The sequence below is a fragment of the Pituophis catenifer genome, unplaced genomic scaffold, assembly GCF_029215685.1.
Source record: "Pituophis catenifer annectens isolate HBS135680 unplaced genomic scaffold, rPitCat1.0.hap2 SCAF_17, whole genome shotgun sequence".
Lineage (NCBI taxonomy): Eukaryota > Metazoa > Chordata > Lepidosauria > Squamata > Colubridae > Pituophis > Pituophis catenifer.
This window is the reverse complement of record NW_027256897.1, coordinates 11,473,381-11,489,112: the sequence shown is the minus strand read 5'-3', so window position 1 is coordinate 11,489,112 and position 15,732 is coordinate 11,473,381. Positions and strand designations below refer to the sequence as shown.

At 43.4% G+C, this 15,732-nt stretch overlaps 1 protein-coding gene and 1 pseudogene across 1 annotated transcript in view; one reads left to right on the top strand and one right to left on the bottom strand.

The window, feature by feature from the left end:
• Positions 1-15,732, top strand: part of LOC139325576 (uncharacterized) — a 200,861-nt gene that overhangs the window by 47,162 nt on the left and 137,967 nt on the right. Inside the window, 4 exon segments of the mRNA XM_070955513.1 lie at positions 182-258; positions 261-356; positions 6,368-7,344; positions 10,607-10,711. Of these exon segments, the coding sequence (XP_070811614.1) occupies positions 182-258; positions 261-356; positions 6,368-7,344; positions 10,607-10,711 (1,255 nt within the window).
• Positions 1-15,732, bottom strand: part of LOC139325597 (uncharacterized) — a 200,237-nt pseudogene that overhangs the window by 97,094 nt on the left and 87,411 nt on the right.

Sequence of the window (15,732 nt, the reverse complement as noted above, 5' to 3'; positions counted from 1 at the left end):
TTAAATAATTGGTAAAGGAGAATAATAATGTAATAAACTGTTAAAGAAGAAAATATGGGATAGAGGATTAAGCACAAAAGATTTGTAACCGATCAATACACTTTCTGTAATTGTAATGGATGACAATTGTTTTATGTTTTAAGTTTTGTTTAAAAATAAAAAAAAAATCAAAAATAAATAAATAAATGCCTGGAGTGTGGAAAGAGCTTCACTCATAGCAGCAGCCTTTATACACATCAAAGGATCCATTCAGGGGAGGGGAACCATATAAATGCCTGGAATGTGGAAAGAGTTTTAGATACAAGAGAAGCCTTAATAGGCATCAAAGAACCCATTCGTTAGTGGAACCAGATGAAGTCCTAATGTATGAAAAGACATTCAATCACAGTGGAAACTTTTATAAACATCAAAGGAGCCACACAAGAGAGAAACCACATAAATGCCTGGTAAGAAAGGTAATAAAATCCAATTAACGCTTTCACTTTTAATAAATTTAATATATTTTTTCTTTTAATAAATCCCTTTAGTCTTCCAGGGCCATGCCCAGGGTCCCAGGCCTGAGTTTGACTGGGGATTTAGTTGAAATGCGAGTTGGAAACAGTGTGGGCAGTTGAACGGTTTTTCTACCAAATTGGGCTAGTTTTGCAGATTTGTTGCAGGAAAAAGTTTGACCTCTGTGGGTTCCAATTTGGGGGCTATTTTGGATTATTTTTTAAGCACTGTAGAGATAGTCCTTGACCTACAACTATTTGCTTAGTGACTTAGTGGAGTTGTAGCAGCACTGAAAAAAGTGGCCTTGACCAGTTTTCTCACTTACGACTGTTCCAGCATCCATGTGATCAAAATCCAGGCGTTTAGCCACTGGCAAGTATTTATGACGGCTGCACTGTGCCAGAGTCACATCATCACCATTTGTAACCTTCCCAGCTGGTGTCCCACAAAGTCTTTGGAGGATTCACATAACAACTTCACAACTCACTTCACAACTGTAGGATATGAGCTGCCAATTATGGCAAAAAATGGGGTGCAGCAACTGTCAAGAACAGAAATTTTTGTCTCAATTCTGATTGTAGATCTAGTTAGTACTACCTGTACAGTTTGGGGGCAATATATCCAACCGTCATGAACGATAACCGCAAAATACATCCCAGAGACAGTAAGAGGATTAAGTCAGCCAGGCCCTCCCCCCCACCTGCCTTGCCAGCCCCTCCCCGCCCCCCCCCCCCACACATGGATTCATCTTCTCCTTTCTCATCCCTCCTCCTTTCTGAAGGGCCCCTTTGGAAAACTGCAGCAGAGGGGGAAATCCCCTCCAATACTGACCCCTGCATATTTGGATTTTTCAACTTTTTTTCAGCCCTTGGAAACCTGATGCTCCAGTTGACACACATATATATTTTCCTCCTACAAAGCCTCCAGTGGTAGAGAACGTGCCCTGAGGGTTCAAAGGGTCCCAAATCCCCCTTTCTGGGCATAACCACACCCGGAAAGCCTTTCTCCTCAGAGTCCGTGGGCAGTGAGGGAGACGTGGCGGCTACTAGAGCAAACAGCCCCACCCTTTGCTTCATACCACAGTAAGGGTCTCCGTGCCGCGAGGCCAAAGCCCCACTCCGCTTCTCTGCTGCAGAGGGGAAGGTCAGCTGGTGGAGAAGGCCAGGCCCTTCCCTTCCTCCAGGCTGGGGCAGAGCAGAAGAAGAAAAGCTGTTGCAGGGATCACCTTGGCTGCTATACTTGAAGGTATCGCTAATTTATTGTTTTTGAAGTGTGTCTCTTGTGATTTGTGGGAAGGGCAGGTGGGGAAAGGAAGGAAAGAGTTTGAATTCTTTCCCTTCCCTCTGAGAAGTCAAAGAGCTGCCAAATTCATTGAAAAGTACAGAGATCTTGGAGTAGAGAGAGAAAATAAAGCTGTTGAATAAACTGTTTGTGAGCCAAGTTCTTTGGAAATTATTTTCTCAACCCTCCGGGACTAATGCAGGTGTAGGAAGGAAACACAGGGAGAATAAAAAAAGGAGGAGATGCCTACACATCAACACCCAAAGTATGAAGAATAAACAGAGGGAACCTGACGTCCCAGAACACGAGAGCAAAAATGAGATTTCTGCCATTACTGGTGGGATGAAATTCAGGAGGATTTAAATTTTTCAAAACACCTAATAAAAAGAGGTGGAGGTGGAGTTGCACTTAAGCAGCTGCACCTTTGTAGAAATGCAAAAAGTAAAAAATGAAGAAAACCTCCTTGAATGCATTTGGGTTAATATGAAAGGAAAACGGAATGAGGTTGCCAGAGGTGTATAAGACGGACTGCCCAATCGGAGGAACTAGATCAGGGGCGTCAAACTGAAGGGTGCTTGGATCTGGCCCATGGGGAACAGATCGGACTGGCCCACAATGCCTCTGCCAGCGAAAACAGAGCTCGGGAGGGAAGCGTGTAGCCCTACCAGGCCCAGTTTTCACTTACAACGGCCGCCTGCACTCCTCCGCCCCCAGCTCCATTTTCACTGGCAGAGGATTAGGAAAAGAAACTAAAAGCAAAAAAAAATGTTTCTCCTTTTGCATTTGAGCATCCAAGAAGGGACAGGAAAGAGGAAAGGCAAAGAAGGAACGACAAGGAGGGAGGAAGTTAGGAAAAAGAAGGAAAGAGGGAAGGAAAAAGAAGAAAAGGGAAGGGAGGGCAGGAGGAAGGAAGGAAGGTTATGAGGGAGGGAGGGTCTGAGGGAAGTCCTGTCGTAGCACTTGGCCACCACAGGTGCCCACAAGAAGAGTGAAGATGAGAATATTTTGAATAATCCACCATATTTTTATCCAAAATGCTTTAACTTTTTTACAAGTCCACCAAACATGAAAATAGGTAGAATCAACACAATCACTTCTCCAACATTTGGGTTGTAGGTTTGGGTACATACAAGCTAACTTTTTGGGATCCAAATGCCATCTATAAAACATTTTATAAAAATTTTCTCTCAAATTTTGAGCTTCTGTAAATATGTGGATTATCCAAAATATTCTTAAAAAGAAGATAAAGTTTACTCCACAGTTGTTTTTGTTAGGTATAATTACAAATTTTACGGATATAGAGACTAATTTGATTTTGAACCTAAGAACTGCAGCAAGACTCTTGGTGGCACAGTACTGGAAGAAGGAAGATTTACCTACTATTCAAGAATGGACATTAAAAGAAGTAAATTTAGCAGAAATGGTGAAAATTTCAGCATATCTAAAGGACCATTCAAATGAGAAATATATGTTAGAATTGAGAAGATGGATTGATTATATTCAAGGCAAATATTGGACTAAAAAATTTCAAATAGCTTATGAATGATCGAAGAGATTTTATAAAGTACTTAAATTTAGTTTAGTAAAAGGGGAGTTAAAAGTTCAAGAGGGGGATAGGAGGCTATAGATAATTAGCTTATGTTAGTTTATGTCAAATGTTATACCCTGAATTTTGCTCTGGGAAGTGGGGGGTGGGTGGGAGGGGAGGGTTCGAAGGGGAGGAGGGTGAGGGAAGGGGAAATGTTTGTAAAACTTTTTAAAACTTTTCAATTAAAAAAAAAAGAAGAGTGAAGATGAGCTGGCCACGCCTACCCAGCCCCCCCCCCCCAGGTCAAACATAACCCTGATGCAGCCCTGAAGGAAATAAGAGTTTGGCACCACTGAGCTAGATGCACCTTTTGCTAAGCATTTAGTTGATGAACAGAAAGCAGAGGAATGGGGGACTCTCCCTATCCTGGCAACTGGGGAACACCCAGTCTCTGCACCTAATGGGAGGACCAAACAGGTCCCCAATGAGTCTTATTTGTTTAAAACGTTCTTATAACTGCCCATCTTTCAGTCAACTCTGTGCAGCTCCCAAAAGGGTGTTTTCAAAAGTATCCAACACATTAAAACATCAAAGAAAAAACATCAAAGAAAATCCTGGGGCCAATCCATGCCACCTTCTCTTGTCTGACCTCCCAGCGCCTGGGGAAAAGCCAGGGGTTTTAAGGCTAAAAGGGTGGGGGCTTTTTAAGAATATGGCTCATATCTCACAAAGCTTCCTTGGCCTTAGAGAGTCCCTTGTAGGGGTTTCTGCTGGAAGACAAGGGAACCATTCAGGGAATCCAACTGAGAGCTTCAGATGCTTGGGGATGGTCTTAATAGGTCCCCACATTTGGGAAATCCACATAGATTATATCAAACAATGGCAGGGAGAAGTTCTTTTTTTTTTTATTGAAAAGTTTTGCAGAAAAAAAAAAAGGATTTCCCCCCCACAATATTCCCCCCACCCTTTCCCCTCCCCTTCCCCCGAGACTTCTCAGAGCAAAATACAGGGTACTTCAATTAACAATCATAAGCTAAATTAACCTATCTATCCTCAGACTACTAAATCCCCCCCTGAAACCTTAACTCCACTATAGATCACATAATACTTCTAATACTTAACGTTCATTCATAAGCAATTTGATATTTTCTTGTCTGATACTTATTTTGAATATAATCAATCCATCTTCTCCACTCCGATACGTATCTTTCTTATGTGTAATCCTTCAAATACGCTGAGATTTTCGCCATTTCTGCTAAGTTCATTACTTTCAGTATCCACTCTTTAATAGTAGGCAAAAGTCCTTCTTCCAGTATTGCACTACCAACAGCCTTGCTGCTGATATTAAGTTCAAAATCAATTTAGTCTCTAATACTGTACAATCCATCGTTATACCCAATAAAAACAATTGAGGAGTAAATTTCTACCCTTTTTTCAGAATGTTCTGCATCACCCACCAAATTTTTATCCAAAATGCCTTGATTTTCTTGCAGGTCCACCATATATGATAATAGGTTGCATCATCACATTCACATCTCCAACATTTAGCTTGCAAATTCGAGTACATACATGATAATTTCTTAGGATCTAAGTGCCATCTATAAAACATTTTATAAAAATTCTCTCTCAAATTTTGTGCTTGCGTAAATTTAACATTTCTAACCCAAATCTTTTTCCATAGTTCCATCATCACTGGTTCCTGAAAGTTTTGTGCCCATTTTATCATACAATCCTTAACCAATTCCGTTTCTGAATCTATTTCCAATAAAGCATTATACAACCTTTTAATATGCATCTGACTTTGATCTCTAATCTGTTTCACCAAATTTTCCTCATTTTGCATAACACCAGTTTTCTGATCTTCCCTCCATCTAGCTTGAAGCTGACCATACTGAAACCAAGTATAAATTATCCCTTCTTCTTTTAATACATCTAAAGATTCCAATTGCAGCTTACCCCTTTCCAAAAGAAGAAGCTCTTTATAAGTAATCACCTCTGTTTTTTGCTCTATACTGATATTTTCTATTGCATGTCTGGGATTTCCCCATTTGGGTATCTTATAATTTAGCTTATATTGATACTTTTTCCAAACCCTCAACAACAATGAGGATCTGAGTGGGATGAGCATTCAAAGGCAATTTATTAGAATATTGTAGCAAAGAGATTTCCCTCAATGAAAAGAGGGAATCCAGGATACAAAGAGCGGCTGATTCAAACTCAGGGTCTCCGAAGGTCCCACAGTAGACCCAACTGACTGCCCTTCATGGGCTGATATAAGGCTTCAACCCCTGACATCCGCTGGCCTCAATACGGGGGGGAGGGGGGGAGACCAGACCCCAAATTTCAAAGGAAGCCTCCCTCCCCCCTGTCCCACCTCCGCCCTGGACCATAATAACCCGCGGAACTGCGCAGGCGCCATCTGGCTTGTTGCAGGAAGAAGGACGCTGATTGGTCGCGCTCGGGATGTCAGCGATTGGCAAATGGACTCCGTGGGGCGGATCCTCCAAAGGAAAAGGCGGAACTAGTGGAAAAAAGGGTGTGAAGCCTCCACTTCCAGAAACAAAACGGGGAATGAGGGAGCTGCCTGAATCGGCGACAGCGGAGTGCGGATGATGCAGGTTGGGTGCAGGGGATGCTGGGAATCGTAGTCCGAAAGAGTCTCTTTCCGGTCGGCATGGGGAGGGGGGGCACTTGGGCCTGGGCCTCCACTGCGGGGAAGTGGAGGCAGCCGTGACCCTCTTCTCTTTCTCCCCTGCAGGAGGAGGGAGGATGGCGGAGGATGCAGGAAAGAGGCGCCGGCCGAGAGGAGGAGGAGGAGAGCAGGCCCTGCGGAGCAGCCCTGCCCGGTCCCGGCGCGGCTTCTCCTGGAGACAGCGGGGAAAGGCCGGGGGCTCCAGGGCTGCAGGAGGGAGGAGCCCAGGGGGAGCCCAGGAAAGGCGGCTGCCTGGAGGGCGATGCGGGGAGGAGGAAACGGGCGGAGACCCCGAGCTGGGCCTGGAGGGCGGAGGCTCCTTCCAAAGACCCCGAAAGCCCCGAAGGATCCAGGAGGAAGCAAAGGAACGTCAGTGCCCGGAATGTGGAAAAACCTTCACAAGAAAAGGAAATCTTCAAAGCCACCTAATTATCCACTCAGGAGAAAAACCTCACAAGTGCCTGGAGTGTGGAAAGAGCTTCAGTCGGAGGAGCGACCTTTATAAACATCAAAGAATCCACTCAGGAGAAAAACCTCACAAGTGCCTGGAGTGTGGAAAGAGCTTCAGTCAGAGGAGCAGCCTTTATACACATCAAAGAATCCACTCAGGAGAAAAACCTCATAAATGCTTTGAGTGTGAAAAGAGCTTCAGTCAGAGGAGCAGCCTTTATACACATCAAAGGATCCACTCAGGAGAAAAACCTCATAAGTGCCTGGAGTGTGGAAAGAGCTTCAGGCGGAGGAGCAACCTTTATACACATCAAAGAATCCACTCAGGAGAAAAACCTCATAAATGCTTTGAGTGTGGAAAGAGCTTCAGTCAGAGGAGCAGCCTTTATACACATCAAAGGATCCACTCAGGAGAAAAACCTCATAAATGCTTTGAGTGTGGAAAGAGCTTCAGTCAAAGGAGCCACCTTTATACACATCAAAGGATCCACTCAGGAGAAAAACCTCATAAATGCTTTGAGTGTGGAAAGAGCTTCAGTCAGAGGAGCAGCCTTTATATACATCAAAGGATCCACTCAGGAGAAAAACCTCATAAATGCTTTAAGTGTGGAAAAAGCTTCAGTCATAGGAGCAACCTTTATACACATCAAAGGATCCACTCAGGAGAGAAACCTCATAAATGCCTGGAGTGTGGAAAGAGCTTCAGTCACATGAGCTACCTTTATAAACATCAAAGGATCCACTCAGGAGAAAAACCTCATAAATGCTTAGAGTGTGAAAAGAGCTTCAGTCGGAGGAGCAGCCTTTATACACATCAAAGAATCCACACAGGAGAAAAACCTTATAAGTGCCGGGAGTGTGGAAAGAGCTTCAGTCAGAGGGGACACCTCTATAAACATCAAAGGATCCAAAAATGCCTGGCAAGAAAGGTAATAAAATCCAATTAAAATTTTCACTTTTAATAAATTTAATATATTTTTTTCTTTTAATAAATTCCTTTAGTCTTCCAGGGCCATGCCCAGGGTCCCAGGCCTGAGTTTGACTGCTGTCGGTCATTCTGATGGCAACTAGCAGAGCAGGCTGTCCTGGGAGGGGCGGGAGGCCTTGTATGAGTCTGGATGTCCATCTGTCAGTGGTTCAGGAGTGTTGGATTCTCAACTGGGCAGCTGTGGACGAGATCCCTGCCTGATCCCTGTCCAAGGGCTGTAGTTGAGGGCTGCTCCGATTGTTGGACTTTGAAGTTAAAGAATGGAATTCTGAGGCCTGCTCTCAAAAGAATATATATATATATACCCATACATATGCTACGTACACATTAATCACAGCCCATTTAGATTACATAACAAGAGACTTGGGAGTTCACAAGGTGGATACTTCTTCATATGGAAGAAAACTGACTGAATCTAATGTGCTGCTTCGGATACCGCAGAGCCTCTTCCCAGCAGTTGTGGAGAGGATGTGTTGTGTCCCAGACAATCCTGCACAACCTGGTCAGGCATCGTTTCTAGCTGATTAGAAACCAGTTGAGTTTCTGGGAGGGAAAGGTCTTCAGTGGGATGAGACATTTTATTTTGAATTTGAGAATTCCCATATTTATATCTTCTGAGTTTGCAAAACTTTATTGAACTATATTAAGGATAACATCAGGGTAAAAATCAAGAATGGCATTTTCTTTTCCTTGAAAAGCCAAACCGTGTCTAGGAGGACAGTTTGGGGATTGAGTTGAAATGCGAGTTTGAAACAGTGTGGACACTTGAACAATTTTTCTACCAAATTGGGCTAATTTTGCAGATTTGTTGCAGGAAAAAGTTTGACCTCTGTGGGTTCCAATTTGGGGGCTATTTTGGATTATTTTTAAAGCACTGTACAGATAGTCCTTGACCTACAACTATTTGCTTAGTGACTTAGTGAAGTTATAGCAGCACTGAAAAAAGTGGCCTTGACCAGTTTTCTCACTTAGGACTGTTCCAGCATCCATGTGGCCAAAATCCAGGCGTTTAGCCACTGGCATGTATTTATGACGGCTGCGCTGTCCCAGGGTTACTTCTGTAAGGATCACCTCTCCTTCCAACCTAAGAAAGTCACATCATCACCATTTGTAACCTTCCCATCTGGTGTCCCACAAAGTCATGGGAGGATTCACATAACAACTTCACAACTCGCTTCACAACTGTAGGATATGACCTGCCAATTATGGCAAAAAATGGGGTGCAGCAACTGTCAAGAACAGAAATTTTTGACTCAATTCTGATTGTAGATCTAGTTAGTACTACCTGTACAGTTTGGGGGCAATATATCCAACCGTCATGAACGATAACCGCAAAATACATCCCAGAGACAGTAAGAGGGTTAAGTCAGCCAGGCCCTCCCCCCCCAGCTGCCTTGCCAGCCCCTCCACAGACCCCACACACACACATACACACACACACACATGGATTCATCTTCTCCTTTCTCATCCCTCCTCCTTTCTGAAGGGCCCCTTTGGAAAACTACAGCAGAGGGGGAAATCCCCTCCAATACTGACCCCTGCATATTTGGATTTTTCAACTTTTTTTGAGCCCTTGGATGCTCCAGCTGACACACATATATATTTTCCTCCTACACCCCCTCCCCCTTTGGAGGGGGCTCCTGCTCTTGCTGCTGCCCAGGCCAGTGTGCCCTGCGATGTAGCCCTCCACCCACGGACTGGCACCTTTTAAATGACTAATTTAAAATGACATATTAGCCCTTTTAACATGGCAGTCTATACCTCTTTTTTAAGGTTAAGAATGCTCGTTTTTCCCTTCTTGACGAAGGCTCTTTATTTGGTATGTGAGAACTTGCTTTTTCAGCAACTACACAACAGAGTATTCCGAGTGTCTCTAAATACATCTGCAACTTTCAGGAAAGACACAAACCCAGCTGGGAAAGACTGACACAAAAATTGGTCACGTGTGGAATTTTATCCAGAATCAATGTTTTCTGTTTGCGCTTCACAAGCACTCAATGTATTTTATGGTTTCATCATTTCTTTACTGACTTCTATGAGGAAATTCACTAGCAGGAACCATTGGCAGGAGGTTCTCCTCCTTAGCTCCTCTTTAACTGGAGATGGTCTCCTTTTCTGCATGAATTCCTAGTTCTTCTACCTAGGAACAAGAATTGTCCTGGATGAAATGGAGGCTACATAGATGCTTCTTAAAAACACATTTGCGAGTTGTAGGATCTTATTTACTAGAATCCTGGATTTATTTTTACAAATCAGGCAGATATTTTCCTTTGTTTCCAAGAAAATAAAAGAATATTTATAGCTCAGGGTTGAAATGAGGGGTCTTTTTAGCTCCCTGAGGCCCCCACACCCTTCCAGCAACTATGATGTTACCTAGGAAGTAATGAAACGTGCAACGCGCCCTCCTCCTCTCTTCCCCCAACAACAATCCTGTGAGGTGGGCTGCACTGAAAGAGGGACTTGAACTCCGGGTCTCTTGCTTTCTACCCTGGTGCCTTAATCTATGGACCGAACTGGGTCCCCTTTATAGTCTGCTATAAGGTTGCAGCCCCAGAAGAGCCCCTGATCTCCGCCTGCCTCAATACAGTGCTGGGGGGAGGGGGGGAGGAAGGGGAGACTGGATCCCAAATTTCAAGGGAAGTTGCTTGAATCGGCGAAAGAGGAGCCCGGATGATACAGTTTGGCGCAGGGAATGTTGGGAGTCGCAGTCTTTGGGGGTCTCTTTTGGGTCCGCAAGAGGCGGGGGCTTGGGCTTGGGCCTGCCCTGCGGGGAAGGGGACTCAGCCATGACCCTCTTCTCTTTCTCCCCGGCAGGAGGACGGAGGATGGCAACGGATGAAGGAAAGAAGCGCCGGCCGAGAGGAGGAGGAGGGGAGCGGGCCCCGCAGAGCAGCCCTGCCCAGTCCTGGCACGGCTTCCCCAGGAAACAGTGGGGAAACCCGGGGGGCTCTGGAGCTGCAGGAGGGATGAGCCCAGGGGGATCCCGGGGAAGGCAGCTGCCTGGAGGGCGATGTGGGGAGGAGAAAATGGGCAGAGACCCTGAGATGGGTCTGGAGGGCGGAGGCTCCTTCGGAAGACCCCTAAAGGCCTGAAGGATCCAGGAGGAAGCAAAGGAACATCAGTGCCCAGAATGCGAAAAATCCTTCAAAAGAAACAAACATCTTGAAACTCATTTAAGGATCCACACAGGAGAGAAACCTCATAAATGCCTGGAGTGTGGAAAGAGCTATATTGAGCATAGTAGCCTCAATCGACACCAAAGAATTCATGTGGGAGAAAAATGAAAAACATACCTGAGTGTGAGAAGACCTTCAGTCACGGTTTATCTCGGGAATTTTAATTGAATTGTATATTTAATTTGGCCAAGTGTGAATAGACACCCTAGGAATTCACCTAGTGCATATTCATGATCATTATAATAATTCCAATAAGAGGAATTATTGGTCTTTACTCCAAATGGGTAAAGAAGACAATAAGGGTAAATAATAACTGCCAAATAAAGGACTTTCTCAGGCTGAATAATAAAGGACTTTTTTAATTGTACGTGCTAGATTTTTCAACTGGTCTAAATTGTACCTTTTCACAACAGACATGCCATTTCCCATGTGAATGTTCTTTTAATGCTTATGCTTAATATTATGGGATGTTACTGTCCATGTCTCTGATGGAACTGTAACTTGAGCAGAGTGATTTCTTCCATGCAATCAGCTCTTGTTTTGTATTTTTTTTTCTACTGTATGGAGTATAAAATGAAACCAGATTCTGTGTCCTGGATTCCCTCTTTTCATTAAGGGAAATCTCTTTGCTACAATATTCTAATAAATTGCCTTTAAATTTACAGTTCCAGACTGTATCTCAGGAATTGAACTGAATTGAATTTTTAATTTCGCCAACTGCGAATAGACACACAAGGAATTTGTCTCGGGTTCACAAGCTCTCAGTGTATGTACAAAGCATCAGAATAATGATATAATTATAACAATTCGAATAAGAGGAATTATTTATTTTTCTTTTCTTCAATTGAGTAAAGAAGGGTTAATAATAACTGCCAAATAAGGGACTTTCTCAGGCTGAATAATAAAGGACTTTTTCCATTGTACATGCTAGATATTTCAACTGGCTGAAATTGTACCTTTTCACAACAGAGACTCATGATGCCATGTGAATGTTCTTTTAATGCAATGTTCATTTCAGTGGTTATCCTTAATATTATGGGATGTTACTGTCCATGTCTCTGATATAACCGTAATTGAGCAGGATGATTTCTTCCAAGGTGGATTTCATTTAAATCACGTCGATTTAAATCATGTCAATTTAAATCATTATATAAATCATTATTAAAAAGATTTAAATCAACTTTTTAAATCATAATTTTTAAAAAGCAACTGTCATGTCTGTCCCGCAGCAGCTCCTCCTCTGAGCCACTGTTGACTCGCCGACAGTCCCATTCATTTTAATAGGACGGCTGGCGATGCATCAGTGACACAACCAGGTGAGGGACGTGGCTGGCAGCAGGTGAGTGGATGCCCTCTCACAGGCCCTGCCATAATGGATCTGAAATGACAGGTGCTCTTTAATGTTATATTTATAAGCTGCTTAGAAGGTTTCACTTCCATTTTTACTGCTTGCCCTTCCCCCTCACACTTAGAGGCTGATGGTACAGATGCATTTCTCTTCCAACAATCATACAGTTTGTAGTCTACATACAGTATATTTGAAGAAAAATGGGGAAAAGGAATATTTCTGCCCTTGCTTTATGAGTTATCTCATGGTTACTGTGAAACTCTGTGGATGTATCAATGCAGTGCATGTTATTTCAGCTTGCGGTGCTTGGATTCATTGAATGAGTTTACCAAAAATGTAAATATTGCAGAATATACAGCTTCATGCTACATAACTAAGCTCCATTTCAACCTGAATAAACGAAATTATTAATGTATCTTAAATGGAAAATTATCTTTATGATTCTTGATGAACGTATCTTTTCTTTTATGTACACTGAGAGCTTATGCACCAAGACAAATTCCTTATGAGTCCAATCACACTTGGCCAATAAAAAATTATATTCTATTCTATTTGAATATCCCAACTTTTTATATTGTGTGGAGTATAAAAAGAAACCCGATTCTGTGTCCTAGATTCCCTCTTTTCATTAAGGGAAATCTCTTTGCTACAATATTCTAATAAGTTGCCTTTAAATAGTCATCCCACTCAGTGCCTAATTGAAGCAAGTGTGCTGTGGCTGAATCTAGGGCTAATTTGGCCTCCATTGTTGGGGGTGTGAACTGTCCATACCATGTAAGACCCTCCCCAGACATCAGAAACTCTTTTGTCAATTGGATTCTCTCAACGGTCCCCTTGTCTTCCAGCAGAAACTGCTAAAGGGACTCTCTAAGGCCAAGGAAGCTTTGTGAGATACGAGCCAGATTCTCAAATGGCCTCCAGCCTTTCAGCCTTAAACACCCGGCTTTTCCCCAGGCGCTGGGAGATGAGACAAGGAGAAGTTGGCATGGCATGGATTGGCGCCTGGCTTTTCTTTGTTTTCATTTTCCATGTTTTAATGTGTTGTATTGTTTTTAAAACAGCTTTTGGGGAGCTGCAGTGAGTTGACTGAATGGTGGGCAGTTAAAAGAATGCTTTAAATGACTCATTGGGGACCTCTTTGAACCCCCACTAGGTGCAGAGACTGGGTGTCCCCCAGTTGTCAGGATAAAGTCCCCCATTACTAGGCTTTCTCTTCATCAGCTAAATGGGCGTCCGCCTTCCTTCAAGCAACCAGAGGGCGCCTGCACAAGTCCCGAGTCCCGCGTAGAGGTGAGGCAGGGGGGCTCCCTTTGATCTTTGGGGTCCGGTCTCCCCTTTGGGGGTCCCCTCCCACATTCTGACAGGCAGAGGTTGAGGGGCCCTTCTGGGACTGGGATTCCCCCCCCACATCCAGGCTCCCTCCCTAGGCAAGGTGGGGGGGGGAGGTTGGAGGGGCACCCAGGCAGGTAAGAGGCCAAATGGGCATTTTCACCCTTGCAATACAACTTTGGTACATTGGCTGCAAATAGAGGGAAGATTTCCCAGAGTCCAGGAGCCCTTCAGAAACCAACCTACCTCTTGGAAGGCACCTTCACTCTGATAACTGACAGTAACTGGCAGTTGAGCCTGCATGGGTGAGGTCATGAAGCCCTCAGAATTCCCTCAGAGATGGCAGGCCTCCCTTGGCTTCCTCCCAAAGCTCACCTGCTCCGCCTTTTCCACACCCACCAGTGCCAGGCAAATGTCTGAAGGAGGCGACCAAACCAATCACTAAAGCTGCCCAGTTCTCCTATTTTGGCACAAAAGGCAGATTTGTGTATGTAGACTGCCTCTGTCAAGGGAAGGAAGCTCCACTTTTTTTTTTCAGAAAAAAAATATTTTTCTTTTTAAACAAACAATTCATCATTAATCAATCAGTGTAACATCTTGGTACAACATTTATTTAAAAATTAAAAATTTAAACAAAGTTTATCTTTGAACATTTTTGCCAATCTTTCCGGTGACATGTTTTATAGATGGCACATGTCACCGGAAATAGATTGGCAAAAATGTTCAAAGATAAATCAGTTAAATGTTGGAAATGCCAACAGACATCGGGATCGTACTATCACATGTAGTGGACATGTCCAGAAGCGACAAATTATTGGCCAAAATTTGAATAGAGAAAATGATACTTAAACCTGAGCTGTTCCTGTTGGATATCTTACCAGAGAAATTTAGTAAAGAAAATACATATTTGATTATACATGTAATAACGGCAGCAAGAATGGTATTTGCACAAAATTGGGAAGCAGAAAAAATTCCTACAAAGGGAAAGCTAATTAAGAAAATATTAGAATGTTCAGAAATGAGTAGATTAATATTAGCCATTAATGGGAAGGAAGAATCGGAGTGTTACAACATATGGGGGCACTATTTTCAATGGATAGAAACAATAAGCAGTGTAAAAATAAGAAATATGAGTCCTTCGGGAGAAGGGCAGTATATAAATAAACTGATATATGGGGAAAATATGTTGCAATACATTAATATTTAAATATAAAAGGAAAGATAAATATGTACTAAGAAAATGATGATACATGTTGAATATGTATCATTGGAAGCTCCACTCATTAATGTAGCTCTGGATAAACTTGTTGGTTTATTACCTTTAAAGCCCTACATGGCTCAGGGCCAGGTTATCTTCGAGACCACCTTCTACCGCATAGCTCCCAGCGACCGGTAAGATCCCAGAGAGTTGGTCTCCTCCGGGTCCCGTCAGCTAAACAATGCCGGCTGGTGGGCCCGCGGAGGAGGGCCTTCTCTGTGGCTGCCCCAGCTCTCTGGAACCAGTTACCTCCTGAGGTCCGGACCATCCCCACCCTATTGGCTTTCCGAAAAGCGGTGAAGACCTGGCTTTTCCGGCAGGCCTGGGGCCGTTGATCTCACTCTTGCAATCTGGCGAGATCCAGCCATGAATGATGTGAATGGGTTTTAATTTTTAAATGCTTTTTATAATGATTTTTTATATGTATTGTGAGCTGCTCTGAGTCTTCGGAGAGGGGCGGCATATAAATTGAATAAATAAATAAATAAATAAACTTCTCATCACACCCTTTGTGTTGCCATGTTGTTTTGTGTTTTGTTCCATCATCCCAGGTGAGCTCCCTCCATTATGTCTGCTTAGGTGAGGCACCTTTTCCTGAATCCCAAAGCAATACAGCAATCCAGGACAGAAAGCAAAATCCCATCTCCCTTGAACCACTTCTGCCAAAACAAAATACCGCATAGCTTAATGATGCTGAACCCCCAAGTCACATGACCCTCTTTTGGCCAAGTTCCAAGTGTTGAGGGATCCAGCAGTTAAAGGGACCCAGAAAGAAACGAACTTGGATTTTATCAAAATTGCCTGATTCCCTGCCTCCTTTTTCCAATGTGTTGGAATGATAGCAGGAACCATTGGCAGGACGTTTTCATCCTTAGGTCCTCTGTAACTGGAGATGGTCTGCTTTTGTGCATGAATTCCGAATTAGAATAGAATCACAGAGTTGGAAGGGTAGTTGCTTCTTAAAAGCACATTTGTCGGTTATTGAATCCATATAAAGAATTTATTAGAATCCTGGATTTATTTTTACAAATAAGGGGAAGAACACATGCAGCAAAATGAAGGGGAATATTTGGAGCTGAGGGTTGAACTGAGGGGTCTTTGGAGCTCTCTGAGCCCCCCTCCCTTCTAGCCATGAGGAAGGAAGCTACTTTGGGCAATGAAACATCTGCAAGAAGAGAAGCCCCCAGGAG